The 15932-nt window shown below is 54.2% G+C and overlaps 8 protein-coding genes across 8 annotated transcripts; 7 read left to right on the top strand and 1 right to left on the bottom strand.

Annotated features, from left to right (window-relative positions):
* The first annotated feature begins 284 nt into the window (after positions 1-284).
* On the top strand, positions 285-4951 carry P153DRAFT_321649 (uncharacterized protein). Its single transcript, XM_033665150.1, has 3 exons — positions 285-3303; positions 3354-4454; positions 4512-4951. The coding sequence occupies exons 1-3, from the start codon at positions 448-450 to the stop codon at positions 4521-4523; spliced, it is 3969 nt and encodes a 1322-aa protein (XP_033521249.1). The 5' UTR covers positions 285-447; the 3' UTR covers positions 4524-4951.
* P153DRAFT_71626 (uncharacterized protein) lies at positions 4502-5079 on the top strand. The gene has a single exon (XM_033673362.1). The coding sequence runs from the start codon at positions 4544-4546 to the stop codon at positions 4922-4924; it is 381 nt and encodes a 126-aa protein (XP_033521248.1). The 5' UTR covers positions 4502-4543; the 3' UTR covers positions 4925-5079.
* Positions 5080-5879: 800 nt separating this feature from the next.
* P153DRAFT_377801 (indoleamine 2,3-dioxygenase-like protein) lies at positions 5880-7502 on the top strand (the record flags this gene model as incomplete). The annotated part of the gene is made up of 3 exons (XM_033669755.1): positions 5880-6170; positions 6226-7387; positions 7462-7502. The coding sequence occupies 3 exons, from the start codon at positions 5880-5882 to the stop codon at positions 7500-7502; spliced, it is 1494 nt and encodes a 497-aa protein (XP_033521247.1).
* A 568-nt stretch (positions 7503-8070) lies between these two features.
* P153DRAFT_296627 (uncharacterized protein) lies at positions 8071-8664 on the top strand (the record flags this gene model as incomplete). Its single annotated transcript, XM_033664098.1, has 2 exons — positions 8071-8178; positions 8236-8664. 2 exons carry the CDS (start codon positions 8071-8073, stop codon positions 8662-8664), a joined length of 537 nt encoding a protein of 178 aa, XP_033521246.1.
* A 1024-nt stretch (positions 8665-9688) lies between these two features.
* P153DRAFT_368890 (UPF0057-domain-containing protein) lies at positions 9689-10605 on the top strand. The gene is made up of 3 exons (XM_033668637.1): positions 9689-9996; positions 10054-10171; positions 10225-10605. The coding sequence occupies exons 1-3, from the start codon at positions 9980-9982 to the stop codon at positions 10261-10263; spliced, it is 174 nt and encodes a 57-aa protein (XP_033521245.1). The 5' UTR covers positions 9689-9979; the 3' UTR covers positions 10264-10605.
* Positions 10606-10965: 360 nt separating this feature from the next.
* On the top strand, positions 10966-11961 carry P153DRAFT_263925 (uncharacterized protein; the record flags this gene model as incomplete). Its single annotated transcript, XM_033662850.1, has 1 exon — positions 10966-11961. A coding segment is annotated over one exon (996 nt), but the record flags the coding sequence as incomplete, so codon positions are not given.
* A 1355-nt stretch (positions 11962-13316) lies between these two features.
* On the top strand, positions 13317-14406 carry P153DRAFT_359191 (uncharacterized protein; the record flags this gene model as incomplete). The annotated part of the gene is made up of 3 exons (XM_033666850.1): positions 13317-13425; positions 13476-14140; positions 14194-14406. The coding sequence occupies 3 exons, from the start codon at positions 13317-13319 to the stop codon at positions 14404-14406; spliced, it is 987 nt and encodes a 328-aa protein (XP_033521243.1).
* A 723-nt stretch (positions 14407-15129) lies between these two features.
* Positions 15130-15813, bottom strand: P153DRAFT_296927 (uncharacterized protein; the record flags this gene model as incomplete). Its single annotated transcript, XM_033664123.1, has 1 exon — positions 15130-15813. One exon carries the CDS (start codon positions 15811-15813, stop codon positions 15130-15132), a length of 684 nt encoding a protein of 227 aa, XP_033521242.1.
* Positions 15814-15932: the final 119 nt, after the last annotated feature.

Genomic DNA, 15932 nt, shown 5'->3' with positions numbered 1-15932 from the left:
CAAGGCACCTCTAGGACCCAGGGAGCGCCCGCTCGACTTCTCCAAGCAAAGGTAGGTGGCGGTGACGGCGAGGAAGCACGACGGCGGTTCGGGGCGCGACACGCAGGCTGACCTTGGAACGTGCTCAGCATCGCGAGTGGGACCAGCGCCGCTGCCCTCGACGGCCGCTCCTTCCTTCCCACGGCGACGAACGAGGCCGCGACGACGCCGACGCGCACCGCGAACCCGCGCTTCAGCTTCGTCCAGCACGCCCAGCCGGCCCCCGCCCACGCCCACGCTGCTCCCTCGACGGCCCCGGGCAGCGAACGCAGCGGCGAGAGCGACTTTGTGCCCTCGGTCAACTTCGACGACTTCGCCAACAGCCTCGCCTACGAGCCCACCCTGAGCGACTTCCCCGTGCCCGGCGGCTTCACGAGCGCCGTGCCTGCCCCCGCCCACCCCTCGCCCATGGCCCCCTTCACCGCTGCCTCGGCCGAGTCGCGCCCGGCACGCAGCAACTCGCTGATGCGCCGCTTCAGCCAGTCTGCCCAGCGACATCCACACCCACCTGCTGCCAGCTCTGCGCCGCCCGACCCCACGGCCATGCCGCCGCCGCCAGCCACCAACATGGCCATCCGCTCACGGCGCCAGAGCCACTTTCCCGCCCAGCCGCCGCCGCCCAATCCTGCTGCACGCGCGCCGCGGAAGAGCGTTGGCCCTGGCACCATGCCGACGGGCAGCTTCGAGAGCCGCCACGAGATGCCCAGGCTGAACGGCGACAACATCCAGACGCGCGTTGGCCGAGCCCCGTCTGTGGGCGCAGGCAGTCGGCGTGAGGCCCTCGCTGCCAACGCCAACAGCACCGCTGCCCTCCCCGCATACGCGAACACCACACGCTCCGCCAAAGCAAAGTCGTTCCACTCGCCCGCCAGGCAGTACTCTGGGCACCTGACCGCCGCGTCCATGACGCCAGACCAGGCCGCGATGCCCTACAACCAAGCTCGCTCGCCGGGCAAGCCCCCTGCACAGCGCAGCCATACGCCCTCGTCTTCGTCGAGCAAGCGGCAGTCCACCCTGCCGCATCTCTCTGGCCTTGGCGCGAGGACCATCAGCCCCACCGACGCTCGAAGGCTCAGGAGGCTGTCCATGAACCCAGGGACGAAGCCTCCAGGGGGCCCGGTCGGTCCGCCCACTCCGCAGGGCGAGTTCCCGCCGGAAGAGCGCTCCTTCAGCCAGTCGCCAGCCATCGTCTTCCCCAGCAGCGTCACACCGTCGTCGACCTGCGCGACGCCCGAACAAAACCGCAAGTCCTATGCTTCTGGCGTCTCACAGTCCTCTAGCTCCAGCCTCAACTCCCTGAAAGTCGGTGGCTCGAACCTACCATTACGTGCGAATCCTACACTGTCTAGCTCGCGACTGCCCACACCAAAACAGAGGAACGTCCACAGTTCAGCGGCTGGCGAGGAAGAGGATGTGCCCCCTGTGCCAGCCATCCCCAAAGCCTACGAATCGCCAAAGGACCCCGAACGCTCCAGCTTCACATTCACAACGCCGTCGTCGAAGATGGGTGTGCCTCCACTACCTTCACAAGAACCTGCCGTCTACACGAACGCCAACGCTGCTGCGAGCCAGAGCGCTGAATCCGTGGGTCCCGGTCCTGATCCTGCGAACATGAACACCTCGCAGAGGAGTACAGGGTCGATCAGGCACAGGAGGGGCTTGACCGTGGGTTCTGGTTCCGAGCCTGACAGAGCTCCTGCAGCGCAACATTCGACCAAGAAAAACCTCCAACCCATCAGACTTCCACCACTGAATTTGCTGCCGCTTGGCACGCCACTCAACAATCGCATGTCGTCTTTCCCGGCTCCCTCTGCTGAGGTTGACCATCGTAATGTGACGCCCCCACCAAAGCGTGCAGTCAACAAGACACCCAGCACACCTATGACGGCCTCGAAAGCCACTTTCTTCTCCAAGACCGCTGCCCAGGATCAGTACGAGTTTGGTAAACAACTCCGCAGCAGCAGTTCTGCTGTCAACCTGCGGGGCACAAAACCTTTGCTTGACAACACGGCTACATTGGAGAGCATGCCCATCCCTACTCTCCACCCTGGACGCCAGGCCACAACTCCTTTCGCCTCGAACTCACTGCCCAAAGGTAGTGGTGAATTTGCTCGCCTTAACAGGCAACCAAACGATGAACACAAGTTCGCCGACAAGGATGTGGAGTTGCAGAGTACGAGGGTTGCTGGGCCCCGTCCGTTGCAGAAGAAAGACACGTCAGACTCTGTACATACGTCTACCTCGACCGAACCGGAAACACCTACCTCCGGCTCGTCGCTAAGGCGTAAGCTCAGTTTGGGAGGTTGGCGACGAGGGATGTCTTCCAAGGCGGCATCCCACCCTACAAACAGTACTCACACTCGGAAGGATTCTCAGAAATCTGACGAACTGGCACCACAGCCACCAAAACATGCCGATATGCCTCCACCTCGAGTACCCGCCTCTGTGACCTCGAGTGGTCCAACTGCTACGAGCCCAACCACAACCCCAACTTCAGCCACCAGTCGCATTCGACCATCTCTAGACTTCGGACGCCGCAAAACATCCACAGCGACGCTCGCGAGTGAAACGGATGTCGAAAAGCCCAGCCCAAGAAAGGGTGCTGGTACTGCGGGCAGCACTGCGAGCACGCGTACGGCGTCCAGCAATAATGAGCAACCTCGAAGCCAGCCAGCGCCAAAATCGGGCTCCTCCCTATTGACACCAATGCAGCGAATACTGGGCTCCAAGAGTTCCTCCAATGTGCTCAGGGCTCGTAACCTTGACCCGAACCTTGATAAGGACGAGGCCATAGCGGACGAAGAAATGAGGAAACTCGCTTCTAAACGGAAAGACTTTGAGCACGCCGCACGCGATGTGGACGAGCTCCGCAAGCGTGCGAAGCCTCAAGAACGTGTCACCCCAGTGCAGGCCTTGCAGATGGTTAGCTTGAACATTTTCGAGCGGGGAGAGATCATCGATTACAAGGAGGTGTACTTCTGTGGGACAAAGGGTGCGAAGAAGCATGTCGGCGACTTGAATGCGCAGACTGCCAACTTTGGGTATGACGATGATCGAGGCGACTACAATATCGTTTTTGGTGATCATCTTGCCTATCGGTACGAAGTCGTGGATCTTCTTGGCAAAGGTAGCTTTGGACAGGTTGTGCGATGTGTTGACCACAAGACGGGAGGGCTTGTCGCGATCAAGATCATCCGAAACAAGAAGCGGTTCCATCAGCAGGCTTTGGTTGAGGTCAACATCCTGCAGAAGCTGCGCGAATGGGTGAGTCTTGTTAATGTGAGACGTTGATTCTATTGCTAACAGTCCCACAGGATCCCGAAAACAAACACAGCATGATCAACTTCACGCAAAGCTTCTACTTCCGAGGCCATCTGTGCATATCCACCGAGCTTCTTGGCATGAATCTGTACGAATTCATCAAGGCTCACGACTTCAAAGGCTTCTCGCTCCGTATCATCCGTCGATTCTGTAAGCAGATGCTTGCTTCGCTGGTCCTCTTGAAAGGGCATCGCGTTATCCACTGCGACTTGAAGCCTGAAAACATTCTGCTCGCGCACCCGTTGCATTCGGAAATCAAGGTTATCGACTTTGGTTCCAGCTGTTTCGAGAACGAGAAGGTTTACACGTACATCCAGTCGCGATTCTACCGTTCGCCTGAGGTCATCTTGGGTATGAGCTACGGCTTGCCAATTGACATGTGGAGCTTGGGATGCATCCTTGCGGAGCTTCTCACAGGCTATCCCATCTTCCCAGGTGAGAACGAGCAAGAACAGCTTGCTTGCATCATGGAGATCTTCGGCCCTCCGGAGAAGCACCTGATCGAGAAAAGTAGCAGGAAGAAGCTTTTCTTCGACTCTCTTGGAAAGCCGAGGGTTACAGTCTCGACGAAAGGACGACGTCGCCGACCGAGCTCGAAGACATTACAGCAGGCCCTTAAGTGCGACGACGAAGCCTTCCTTGACTTCATATCGCGTTGTCTCCGATGGGATCCTGAACGGCGGATGAAGCCTGACGAGGCTATGCAACACGAGTTTGTTACTGGAATACGCCGAACTCCAAGGCAGAGACAGCCAGTCAACGCAAGTGCGCCATCGCCGGCCAAGCGAGTGCCTTCGTCGCAAACAGCACCAGCACAACCCCGCGTGCGACCTCTCCCGGAGCCTCCCACGACAAGCTTCAAAAATAACGCCGCAGTGAACACGAGCCGAGAACGTTTGCCGAGCAATTCACCCGTCAAAGCCGGTGCTCCGCAGCGTCGCCATTCGACCGCCCAGGGACAGCCCGGAGCAGCGGGTGTCAAACGTGCCGCGAACGGAGCCCCGCTGAACGTCTCCAGCGGCCTCCCGCGAGTCGCACAACGCAGTGTCTCGGGCAAGCCTGATCTGGCTTCGGCGGCGGCAATCGCCAGTCTCGTAAGTTAATACCAACCATGCCGCCGGTGCAATAGTCACGTGCTAACAATATCACAGAAAGGGCGTTAATCTCCATGAATACATCTTGAATGATAACAAATGACTATGTGTGCATATCAATGAGTCTTACAATATTTAATGCAGTTCTTTTGGTCGTGAGAAGGGGGGGGCAAGGGTCAGTTGTCATGTTTTGGCGCGCATGCTTTGAAATCATCAACGACATTTATACCCGAAAAGCATCTTCCAGCCACGCGACGTTCTCGGTCTGGGGCTGCCCGTATCTTTACTGTCGAGGGTATTGGATAGGCGATGATAGCGTGGATATTTGGGTGATGGATGATGATGGACATAAAGTGGCGTTTTTTTTTTACTATTCTAGGTCTATAGACGGATGTCAATGTGCAGAGCTGATACTGCTCACGGGCAGGTGGAAAAAACCTCGTGCTCGCGTGTGGAGTCATAGCAGTTAATCCCCTCTGTCCACCCACAACAAAACTACATTCGCGAAGCCGCACCCAGTAAATTGAAATAGCAGACGCACGTGATGGGTATCTAGAAATCACGTTAGCCCACCGTTCATCCGGCACACAAGCGAGGACCTAGAAGGAACCCTGAATAGGAACCCTGATCCCTGCCGCCCCGACGGCGCATCGAACTCTCACTCGACTGTGGGGGACGACCACCTAAACTGGTTCCCCACTACTAAGCCGATTGATAATGTTCCACAAAATCAATCACCTCATTTTCACAAACAACCTAATCTGTCCCACACGCTTGGGAGATGGTTTCCTCGGTCTATTTTTCTCCTTTTTTCGCGGGCCCGCCGCCGCCGCACCGCACTTCGGTGGCGGCCGCGGATAATCTAGGGAAGATGGAAGGTCCTGTCCTACTATACAATGCGATTCACGGTCATTTCTCTCGCCTTCGTTGTGTACTGACGTTGTTCATTGTTCTCGTTGCTGTCATTGCCACTGCCCACTATTCCAGCCTAGGTACTTGGGGTACCTACCTACCTACTTCGGTTTGTCATTCACAACGTTTCTTGGTTTGGCACCTTGATAACCCCCGGAGCCTGATTTCCCACACGGCTGAGAAAAGTTCCCCCCCACTACACCTGATTACTATATTTTTTTTTGCCTTGTTCAGCCCTGTCGAGTACGAAACCTTTACCTATACCGATCGCTTTTCCTGAAACTCTCACCGGCTGATTTGGTCTCTTTACATGACGCGCGCGTGTCTCGGATTCGAGCACTCGTAATTCAATCGGGTAGTAGCGCAGTGACGTTGGGTTTTGTTGAAGGGGCTCCGAGACCGCGACGGTGGGAATATCACGCGACGGGTTCCCTACAATATTTCCTGACTTCTTACCTCTACTTCTTGTTCTGCCTGCCGATACTCAACATCAACACCTACACTTCTTCCATAATGCTTCCGCCACTTCCGCGACTGGCCGACTACGATGTCTCTCCGGAGAACGGATTCCTTCCCGCTGAGATTCCTCTTGACGTCCTGCCTGATGCGTACTACCAGCCTTGGGAGACCGTTGTGCGCAATTTCCAGAGCCTGATCCTCACCAAGCGACTACGTCGGATAGTTGAAGCGCTGCCAGTGCTATCGACCGATTTCCTCCTCACAGAAGCTGAATGGCGTCGGGCTTACTCGGTGCTTGGATTCATCGTGCACGCGTATGTTTGGGGAGGTGATAGACCGGCCGATGTAAGGCTCGACTGCTCGAATCCTGAATGTGAATAAAGGCTGATTGTTGATACAGATCGTACCACCGCCCATTTCGATCCCGTTTCTCAAGATATGCCAGCATCTGGAACTTCCCCCTGTGGCAACGTATGCAGGCGTCTGTTTGTGGAATTGGCGACCCCTGTTCAGTGGAGAGCCAATGGACACTTTGGACAATCTCGCGACTCACATGACTTTTACCGGCTCCCTGGATGAATCCTGGTTCTTCTTGGTCTCGGTAGCTATTGAGGCCAGAGCCGGGCCAATCGTTCCGATGATGTTGGAGGCTATTGCGGCAGCTAGGCGGAACGACAGTACCACGGTCGCGATGTGTCTCCGATCTTTCGCAGAGAGACTGGATGAGCTTGGTACCCTTCTCGAACGCATGTATGAGAGTTGCGATCCCCACGTCTTCTACCACCGCATCCGGCCATTTCTCGCAGGTAGCAAGAACATGACAGACGCCGGTCTTCCGAATGGAGTCATCTTCGACGATGGCACTGGCGAGCAGCCCTACGTTCAGTTCAGCGGAGGCAGCAATGCGCAAAGCTCCATCATCCAGTTCTTCGACATCGTCCTGGGCGTCGAACATCGCCCAACTGGCGCAAAGCAAACGGACAGTTCTAACCCCGGGAGCGCGTCTGTCTCGGCCCCCCAACACAACTTCATCGTCGACATGCGGCAGTACATGCCCGGCCCTCACCGCCGCTTCCTCGAGCACATGGAGGACGTATCCAACATCCGAGACTTCGTCACCGCGAACAAAAGCGATCGCAGCCTGACAACCGCATACGATGCCTGCCTAGCCATGCTCCGGACCTTCCGCGACAAGCACATCCAGTTAGTATCCCGCTACATCATCATCAAGTCCCGAGAGAATCGCTCCTCCCGCTCGCTGTCGCCGAAACAAGCAGCAACCCAACGCGTCAACATCGCAAACACACTGCAATCCGGCGGTAGTAAGAAGCTCCGTGGCACGGGTGGTACCGCTTTGATCCCTTTCCTGAAGCAGGCCCGGGACGAGACTGGGGAACCGGCTATCGATGCCTGGGCGCGGCGGTTGCTTAACAATGGACCAGCGGAGATGGGAACTAATGCAGGTTTTGGCGAGGGTGTTGCGAGATTGGGTAAGGTGAAGGAGAGCCTGAATGGAGATGTGGAGATTGTGGGGCTTGCGGGGACTTGGAGTATGGATGATAGTGAGGGTGGTGTAAGTTGCTTCTCTCCTACCCTTGTTTATGAGATCTTTTTCGGAAAACTAATATGAATACAGATCTGCCACTGGTAGAAAGACTACCTTTTACTTCTGGATAGACGTGAATAGTGTGTCTAGGATGGTTGTTGATGGTTTGGCGGTGGCTTTGTGGGATTCTTTGGGGTATGGGCGTTCACGGTAGAGGATTGCAAACACGCGTTACTAGATACCAAAAAGAGTGGATTAATTTCAATAACTTCAGGCTACTTGCTCAGGGCATTGCATCATAGTCAACATACAAGTTGTATCAGATACAAGGTCAGTTGACCCTATGCATCAACACGCGTCCAAGTTTCCAGAATCAGCGAGAATCGTAGAGCAGGCAAGACTACGCGCGTGTGCGATGACGCCACTTCTGTGAAGATCCCCACTCAGTTACTGGGTACTCTTGGTTGCGAAATCTTGGGAGAGACATGTTGCACGCGCCGTGTCAGGATCGTGAGGTGGGGCGGGGTTGACGTCATCTTTCACATGAACGCAGTTCGCGATATACACATATAAACCCTCGCAGCGACCGTGATTTGAGATCTCATTAACAAGTACTTTGAAATTCTTATACCCAAGTTTCAAACAATCAATCAACATCAACTCAAAACTACCCCTACGAAAGACACATACCGAACAACCATGTCTACCAACAAGGACCAAACCTCGACCCTCTCGTCGTACGTAGACCAAGCCACCGGCGCCGTACAAAGCGCGCTCGGCTCCCTCACAGGCAGCACCGCCGACAAAGTCCGTCTTCTCCCCTCTTCCTATCCAACCTAGCCATCCATACTAACCCCCCCACAGTCCCAAGGCGAAACCCGCAAAGCCAACGCCTCCGCCGAACACACACTATCCCACTCCGCCGCCAAAGCCGGTCCCTTCACCGTCTCGGGCTCGGGGGGCGTAGCAAAAGACGACTCGGACCGCACAGCCGGGTCCTGGAACCAGAACGTCGGCGCTGCGAAAGAGGCGCTAGGTGGGTTTGCCGGCGCAGAGGGCCTCAAGCAAGAAGGGATTCAGCAGAATCGGGCGGGCAAGGAGCAGGAGGCGCAGGGACAGTTGAGCGATTTGGGGAAGGGGTTTGGGGATCGTGTTGGGGGGACGGTTGGGGGGGCTGTGGCGGGACTGACGGGGAATGAGGCGCAGAGGAGGGAGGCGCTGAGGCAGCATGATGAGGGGAAGGCGAGGCAGAGGGGGGTGGAGGTTGATTTGCAGAAGCAGGCGCAGCAGTAGATATATCTAGACCGGGCTTGATTCGAATGAATGAATGGATGTTTGAGTGTTTTTGGTTTTTGTTCGTCTGTTGCGTGTTAGTGAGCTGCGTGTTGAAGGAAGTTTTGACGTTTTGGAATTGTGAGATGAGATCTTGTGGTGTTTGGTTGAAGTATGCGCCATGTACCACCTGTTGATACGGAAATGGAACGAGGCAGATTTCCAACACTGGCTCTAGCGAGGCAGAGAAAGTGGGAAATAAGGTAGCAATAGGGTACACTGACGCTCCCCCCATTATATACACAAACAGGACAAATAACGTCAAAATATTACATGCTTAAGCTGATAGAGTGCCAGTCCTTTTTGAATCTATCTAACAACGGATTTTTTTACAATATTTTGGTGTTCTTTGGCCTGTTCGTTGTCGCGTCTCACCATTAGCTTATTTCCCGCTTTCTCTGCCGCGCTAGAGACTGGTTAATGAGGTACTCAAAATGACAATTTCCTAAGAGATTTGCATGCAATGATATGCAAAGTCACCCGCTAATTGATGCCGGCGTCTGCACGAAAATCACAACAAATCCAGTACACGGGTTCTTCCGGGGACGAACTTGCATACCTTCAAATTCCGCACATTATTGACTATTCCCGGGGTTTCAAGATTGTTTTCTTGGATACTCAGCCCCTCGAGGGAGCAGTCTCCAGCTGCGTGTATCGTAAATGTAGGCTAACGCCTCCAGGGCACGTTTTGTGTCATTCTGCAATTTACATGGTTCCCGATATCTCTTCAATCCAGCCGGATCGACCGGATAGCCATCGAGGAATAAAACCTGCCGCCGAGACTTGACATCATTCATCACGAACAGCGTTTGGTTGACGTATGCGCCACAAAACGTGGCGTCATCTTGCGGATTGGTCGGCGGCAGCTAACGCCGAGCGCGAAGACAGCCTCGCTCCAGGATTTCCAAGCATACAGGAAGCAGCTCAGCCTCCAACCACTCGTCAACGGTTACGTGCTGCGTGCGCGTTCCCCACGAAAGTCTCGGAGGCTGGCTCGGCATGTGGCTGCGACGGTCTGGCCGCAATGGGGCGAGCAGGCTTGGTGTTGGTTTATTTGTGGCGCCTGTTCGGATACGCGGCGCCGGTGCTTTTGGCTACGTCATGCCTGAATTCCATGTTTCGTTGGTCATGGGTTCTTGCCTTAAATATGCGCTGTGTCTCCCCCGTACTCACAAGTCACAAACATACATCACACTTCTTCGAACTCTCAAACGACTTCTAAGCCCATCAACCAACCAACCACCTCAGCTACCAACCCCAAAGCAATACCTTCGCCATGGCTTTCACCGCTAGGTATGTCCACAAACAACGCTCGAATCTTACCAGTATACAATGCTAACACGTGTACAGCGACATCCTCAAGATCATCCTTGCCATCTTCCTTCCTCCTCTCGGTGTCTTCCTCGAGCGTGGATGCGGTGCCGATTTCTTCATCAACATCCTGTTGACCGTCTTGGGTTACATTCCCGTGAGTTCCACCGGATCATCATTACACAAAGCAAGATTACTGACAACGCCCAGGGTATCATCCACGCCTTGTACATTATCCTCAAGTTTTAGAGGCTGCGCGCAACAACGAATAATGTCGCAACATAATCACGACGGCGCGACATTTCGACGATGACTTCATAATACCCATACTTTTTCTTTCGCCAACGTCGAGCTTGCGACCTCCTCAATCACCGTCATCACCGATACATCCCACTGGCGTATGTCTAGCATCGAATAGTTTTGATGTTTTGGAGGTTTTTGGTTGGAGGAGTGTCGTCTTGGCTTTGGCTTTGTTAATGACTACCACTTCATGATGGCGTCTTGGTTCTCTTGGGACATATTTGTCTTCGAGTGGAGATTTGGCGTGTATTAGCGAGCGAAACAGCAATCAATATCAAACTTTAACGATCACTTCTCATTTGCACCATTCTTTACACTTTTCACAATTGTGCGTCATAGTTGGGCAGGTACGATGCTTGGCGTGCGCGTTCCACCTCAGAGTTCAACGCGCCTTCGTAGCTTCAAGATTGCGACATCTCGTCGGCCCGCACACATGTCTTTCTCCCACCGCAGCATACCCTACCCTGACCATCACTATCGCTCGAGTCGAAAGGCGCGATATAAATACCAGCAAATATGAACATGCACGCCCAGCTGGTGCCTGCAGAAACGCTGGTCCTTTGCAACCCAGACCAGAAATATTCCGTGGCAGAGCAAGATCTCCAAGAAACCCGTTTGCAACAGCGAACTTCACCATATGGCGTTGAAGACGGCCTCGAAAGTGGCTTCGACGAGAGTATGAGAATCAAGAACACACTCGACACAATCGAGGCAACGAGTAGAGAGGCGCCGAGCTGGAACACACTGGCGTTACTGGTCAACTGTGAGCTCCGGCTTTGGCGCCTGAACGAGAACACGCCGCTGAGGCACAATCCGTTCTTGACGCACTGGGTGGATGCCCTTTTGCCATGGGCGGCGTCGAGTGCTGCGCGGGGGCGCGCACACGCTACAGAGCCTGGAATAACGACGGAGATGATGTTCCTGACTAGGGTGGGATTGATCAAGGCAATGCTCCACCGAGCCAACCGTCACGAGGATTCGAGCGAGTTTTGTGGGACGTCGCCGAGGGACTTGTACAACGCCTTTGTGAGGACGCCTACACAAGTCTATCTCGACTCACAGCCATTCGACATAGCCCCCTTTCTACGTATGCTGGTCGAAGAGGGCATACTTGAACCTGAAGCCACGCCTGATGGCCACGAGACTCTGCCCACGCCACCCTCGACGGCCGCGCCAACGCCGTCCGAGACGTATGGCAGTCCTCGACTGAACGACTTCCAGCAGTGGAAGCAGGACATCCTTGAGAAGCTGCAGACCGCGCCTGTACCCACAGTCCTGGAGATCACACATCTCCCTCTCGAACTTTCTTACCTCGACTTCTTGACTACCCTCCTCGTCGACCACGCTCTCGAAGAAAAGTCCATCGACCCCGAGCCTGTCATAACGTCCTACATACAGCACTCGCTGCGTTCCATCGAACAAATGGGACGTCCTCCAGGCTCAGGCCCAGTTGTGCAAGGCTCAGCGGGAGAGGTTGTCGATCATGGTCGCGAGGCGCAGAGCCGTGCCGTGAAGCTGCTTTTGCTCTTTGTCAGAAACTTGATTCGGAAGGAGTTGGTTGGTGCGCAAGTGCTGTATTTTGAGATACAGGAAATTTGCGTGCGGTATGTGTGGATCAAAGAGGTTAGGGAGTTCAAGAGATGGGTTGAAGGAGGTGTGGGTGGGAAGGAGGGTGTGTAGAACATAATGCTCTTCCCGTGACAGGTTGAAGAGTGATGGGGATTCGCCTGAGTTGGAGAACTGGGCGGCTATTTTCTGTGTCTGCAACAGGTCCTAGGCAATGATGCTGTCGCAGATCATTGTCATGCAGATCGCGGTGAATCAATGGAAGGTCGTTGGAGACTTGTTCGCTACTTCTTGAGGCGTGTCGGAATCTTTGAAACCAGTCTTGAGGAGGGAAGAATGTACCGCCTCGGTTCGGATGCCACATTGTGCTCCGTGGTTCAAGATTGGCGCGACTTGATCTGACGTCCGATTTCCAAGTTTCGCACGATTACCATATCGCAATGTCGCAAGATGGTTCTAGCAAGATGTATCATGGCTGTTGTTGAAGCTGTTTGGAGGTTTTGGAGCTTCTGAAACAGGACCTCCAAAGCGCTAAGCCACAACCGCTTCTAACCCATATAGTTTCACGCCCCGCGACTGAAACCCTGACATCGATCTTCATACCACCAGTTCCAGCTTGAGCCGCGGAAGAAGCAGTGTTGTGTACAGCCCACGAACTGGAAAATGATCTTTGTCGCCTGATGCAAATCAGAATGTACATGATGTCATCCTCGCGGCCTCGCAATGTCGACTATAACGCACTATTTCTATACCATCGAGCACTTGACTACTCAAGACTCGCTGTTTAGGATCGCCAAGTCAAGTTGAAGCAAACCCGTAGATCATGACACACTTATCTGTCTCTTCTTCCTCGAATGCCAAACACGAAAGTACTCTTCCGATAACACAATACACATCTCCCATTTCCGGCCAGCAACTTCCTCATTCGGGACTCTGAGGAGATCGTCCCGTAGCGCATGATCCAGCAGGTCCGGGTATACTGGCTCCCTCGGGGTGATCGCTCGACCAGTATCGTCTCAGTCTTTCCCGCCGAGTCCGTGCTTCTAGTATCACGGCTGGTTTCCATCGCCATCTTCATGTTTGGACACCGGGATCTGCACGGCTGAAGCTGCCGCAGATGGCTCCCAGCGTTTGGAGGTGCGGCACCCTTGCGCCAGGGAAGCTTAGTTTAGCTAAGCTTTGGTGGGGGGGAGGGTGTTGTAGTGGTATGAAATGCAGTATATAAGGCATGTCGTTCTCCTCTGTGGGAAAATCATCACAATCAACAGTTCAGACTCGCTTTCCCATTCTCTCTTCGCTAATTACTTTTCTTGCGCTGGTCGCTTGTTCTATTCTATTATATCTTATTTTCTCGCTCAACTTCAATCCTTCACTATCAATCAACTACCCAACCAACTTTTAATCATCCCACCCCCTTCCAACACTCTACCATCAAGATGCGTTACTCTCTTGCCTTCGTTGCGGCTCTTACCGCCACCGTCCAGGCCCACGGTGTCATCACTCAGGTCACTGGTGCCAACGGTGTAGTCATGCCTGGTCTTTCCGGTAAGTACCTTCCAGTTTTCTCATCATTCATGGTTCTGACAACTCCTCAGTCGCAGATGGCACTCCTCGTGACTGCGCTTCCCCCGGCTGCGGCTCTGAGGCGGATACTTCCATCATCCGCACTCGGGAGATGGGTGGCAAGGCTTCCGCACTTGGCCGTACGCAGGGTGGAGGCGCGGTTGATGCCGCTGCAGCTATTGCTACCTTCATGGGTGGTGCTGGAGGAGCTGGTGCTGGAGGAGCTGGTGCTGGAGGAGCTGCCGCTGGAGGAGCGACTGCTGCAGGAGCTACTACTGGTGGGGCCACTACTGCAGGAGCTGCTGCTGGCAAGGCTTCCGCTGGCAAAGCCGGTGCCGCTGCAACCAAGCGTGGTCTGCTCGACGCCCTCACCGGCGGTGCTGGTGGTGGTGCCGGCGCTGCTGGAGGCGCGGCCGCCGGAACCAAGACAGCCAAGGGTACGACCGAGAAGGGCGTCGCCGCGGCAGCAGGCTCTGGAGCCTCTTCCGGTCTTCCCACCACAGCTGACGACGGCACAATCACGATGACCTTCCACCAAGTCAACCAAGACGGCGCAGGCCCCCTCACCGCCCAGATCGACCCTACCTCCGCCGGCACAGACCCAGCCGCCTTCCAGGACGCGACCGTGACCCAGAACGTGCCTGGCATCGGCATCGGCGGTCTATCTGCCGCTTCTGTCATGGACTTCCCCGTCAAGGTATGCTCTCACCATCTCCAATTCCCCCACCACACAATAGCTAACACACATAGGTGCAAATGCCCGCCGGTATGACTTGCACGGGCACAGCCGGCGGCGCGACCAACGTCTGCGTCGTCCGCATGCAGAACTCCGCGCTTGCTGGTCCGTTTGGTGGCTCCGCCGCCTTCACGCAGTCGACTTCGGCTAAGAAGCGCGCGGTTGAGTACAACCTCCGCAAGCGCCACATGGCTCGCGGTATTCTCGGCAAGCCTGACCTCGAGTAGACATGTTGTGGAGAGTAACAGTTTTTGGCGGGGATTGGTTGGTGGTTGGTAGGCGGACGATCGGGGGGATAATGGTATAGGCGGGTTTCTTGGTGGATTTAATGATGCTTGTTTGTTGTTTTTTCTCACTTATACCCTCTTTAGAACTTATTCGTTGTTGTATTTAGTCGGGAGGGGGTGGGGCTATTCCGTTGACGGAGTGTCATAGCTAAATAAAGCGAGTCTGGGTTGTTGTGGTCTATATTACCTCTTCTGCTGATTTGAAAATGTGATGTTTGTGCCTTTCAACAAAGGGCTTCCTGTCTCCTTAGTTTATGAGCGAGGGTCGTCTTTTTGGTCAATACAGATATCCGAACAGAGAGCTCTAGAAACGATAGCGGACACAGTGTGTGTTTTACAACGTTCGACACACGACAGAGGAAGAGAAATGAATAGTGATTTAATATACTTTCCCCCTTAATTGCGATAATTCCTCTCGCACGCCCAAAAACAGTGCGGACTTCAATAGTCCTAACTCGAAAGCAGTACTTTGAAGAAACAGCAAGAAGTGAACATTTTCCGAGATAAACTCGAGGAGGAAAAATGTCTTCTGGAAATCTATGAGTAACGATGAATAAGAAAAAGTTAAAAGAAGATTACACGTTAATTTTTATCAGTACTATTACGGACAAGATAGTCTCGAGGATATCTTGACTCGTGTTCGAGAGATCAGCTAGGTCGCATCTAACCAAACAGCCAGCAAAACATTCGACGCCAGTACGGTATATGATGAGTAGACCGCCGGGCCAACCGCGCATGCCATTTGTACATGGAATGAATATCGTCACGCTCGGTAGTAGTCAACAGCAGCAACTCCGTTTCCATGAAGTGGCGAATGTACCCACCAGTAGGCTGCTTGTCAAGCAAATCAAAGCCCGCAATATTGCCCATAAGAGCATGCAGCCACACACTCCACTCCGGCGTGTGCTTGAACGCCCACCAGACACATTGCACGTCAACCTCATCCAGTGGTTCAGTACGAGTCCGATGGAGGAGCTGGACTTGCATGCCCACAGCTAGCGGACTACGGAGAAGTTGCAGCGCGCGGTATAGGAGAACACTGTCGCTGAAAGTCGGGAATGTGAGAGCTGCTTCGTCTAGGATCTGATATGACGAATGCTGTGCCCAAGTTTCAAACAGTTTTTGTAGGGCAGGGATCTCGATGTCGTGCGCGTGCTCGAGAGATGGTAGATGGAGCTGAAGCCGCGGGTTGTCAGTGTGCGAGGGTTGTGTGATCAGATGGACTACATCAGGTGCATGCTGTTTAAGCGAGCTTCTTGAGATGGAAGCAACATGTTCATGGTTATGGGTGTGTCTACTACAGACTTGCACAGTTACAATGTGGTCTTCCATGTGCGACCTCTTCATGACTTCTGCAGTACTCAGACTAAATAATTTGATGTGCAGGTTGTGGAAGAATTGCTTGATGAGCGGGATATGAAGATTGTAAGAAGGGGAACGCATTATGGAAAGTTGTCTCTTATATT

This window comes from Dothidotthia symphoricarpi (assembly GCF_010015815.1).
Source record: "Dothidotthia symphoricarpi CBS 119687 unplaced genomic scaffold P153scaffold_16, whole genome shotgun sequence".
NCBI classification, from domain to species: domain Eukaryota; kingdom Fungi; phylum Ascomycota; class Dothideomycetes; order Pleosporales; family Dothidotthiaceae; genus Dothidotthia; species Dothidotthia symphoricarpi.
Note: the sequence above shows the minus strand (reverse complement) of the source record. Positions and strands in the feature narration are given on the sequence as shown.

What these genes read in the sequence shown, in the direction of transcription:
- P153DRAFT_321649 (XM_033665150.1), top strand. Translation starts at nt 448, where the DNA reads ATGGCCCCCTTCACCGCTGCCTCGGCCGAGTCGCGCCCGGCACGCAGC. An exon ending in TGCAGAAGCTGCGCGAATGG is followed by an intron (nt 3,304 to 3,353) that starts GTGAGTCTTGTT and finishes ACAGTCCCACAG; the next exon opens with GATCCCGAAAACAAACACAG.
- P153DRAFT_71626 (XM_033673362.1), top strand. Translation starts at nt 4,544, where the DNA reads ATGATAACAAATGACTATGTGTGCATATCAATGAGTCTTACAATATTT.
- P153DRAFT_368890 (XM_033668637.1), top strand. An exon ending in CCGTCTTGGGTTACATTCCC is followed by an intron (nt 10,172 to 10,224) that starts GTGAGTTCCACC and finishes GACAACGCCCAG; the next exon opens with GGTATCATCCACGCCTTGTA.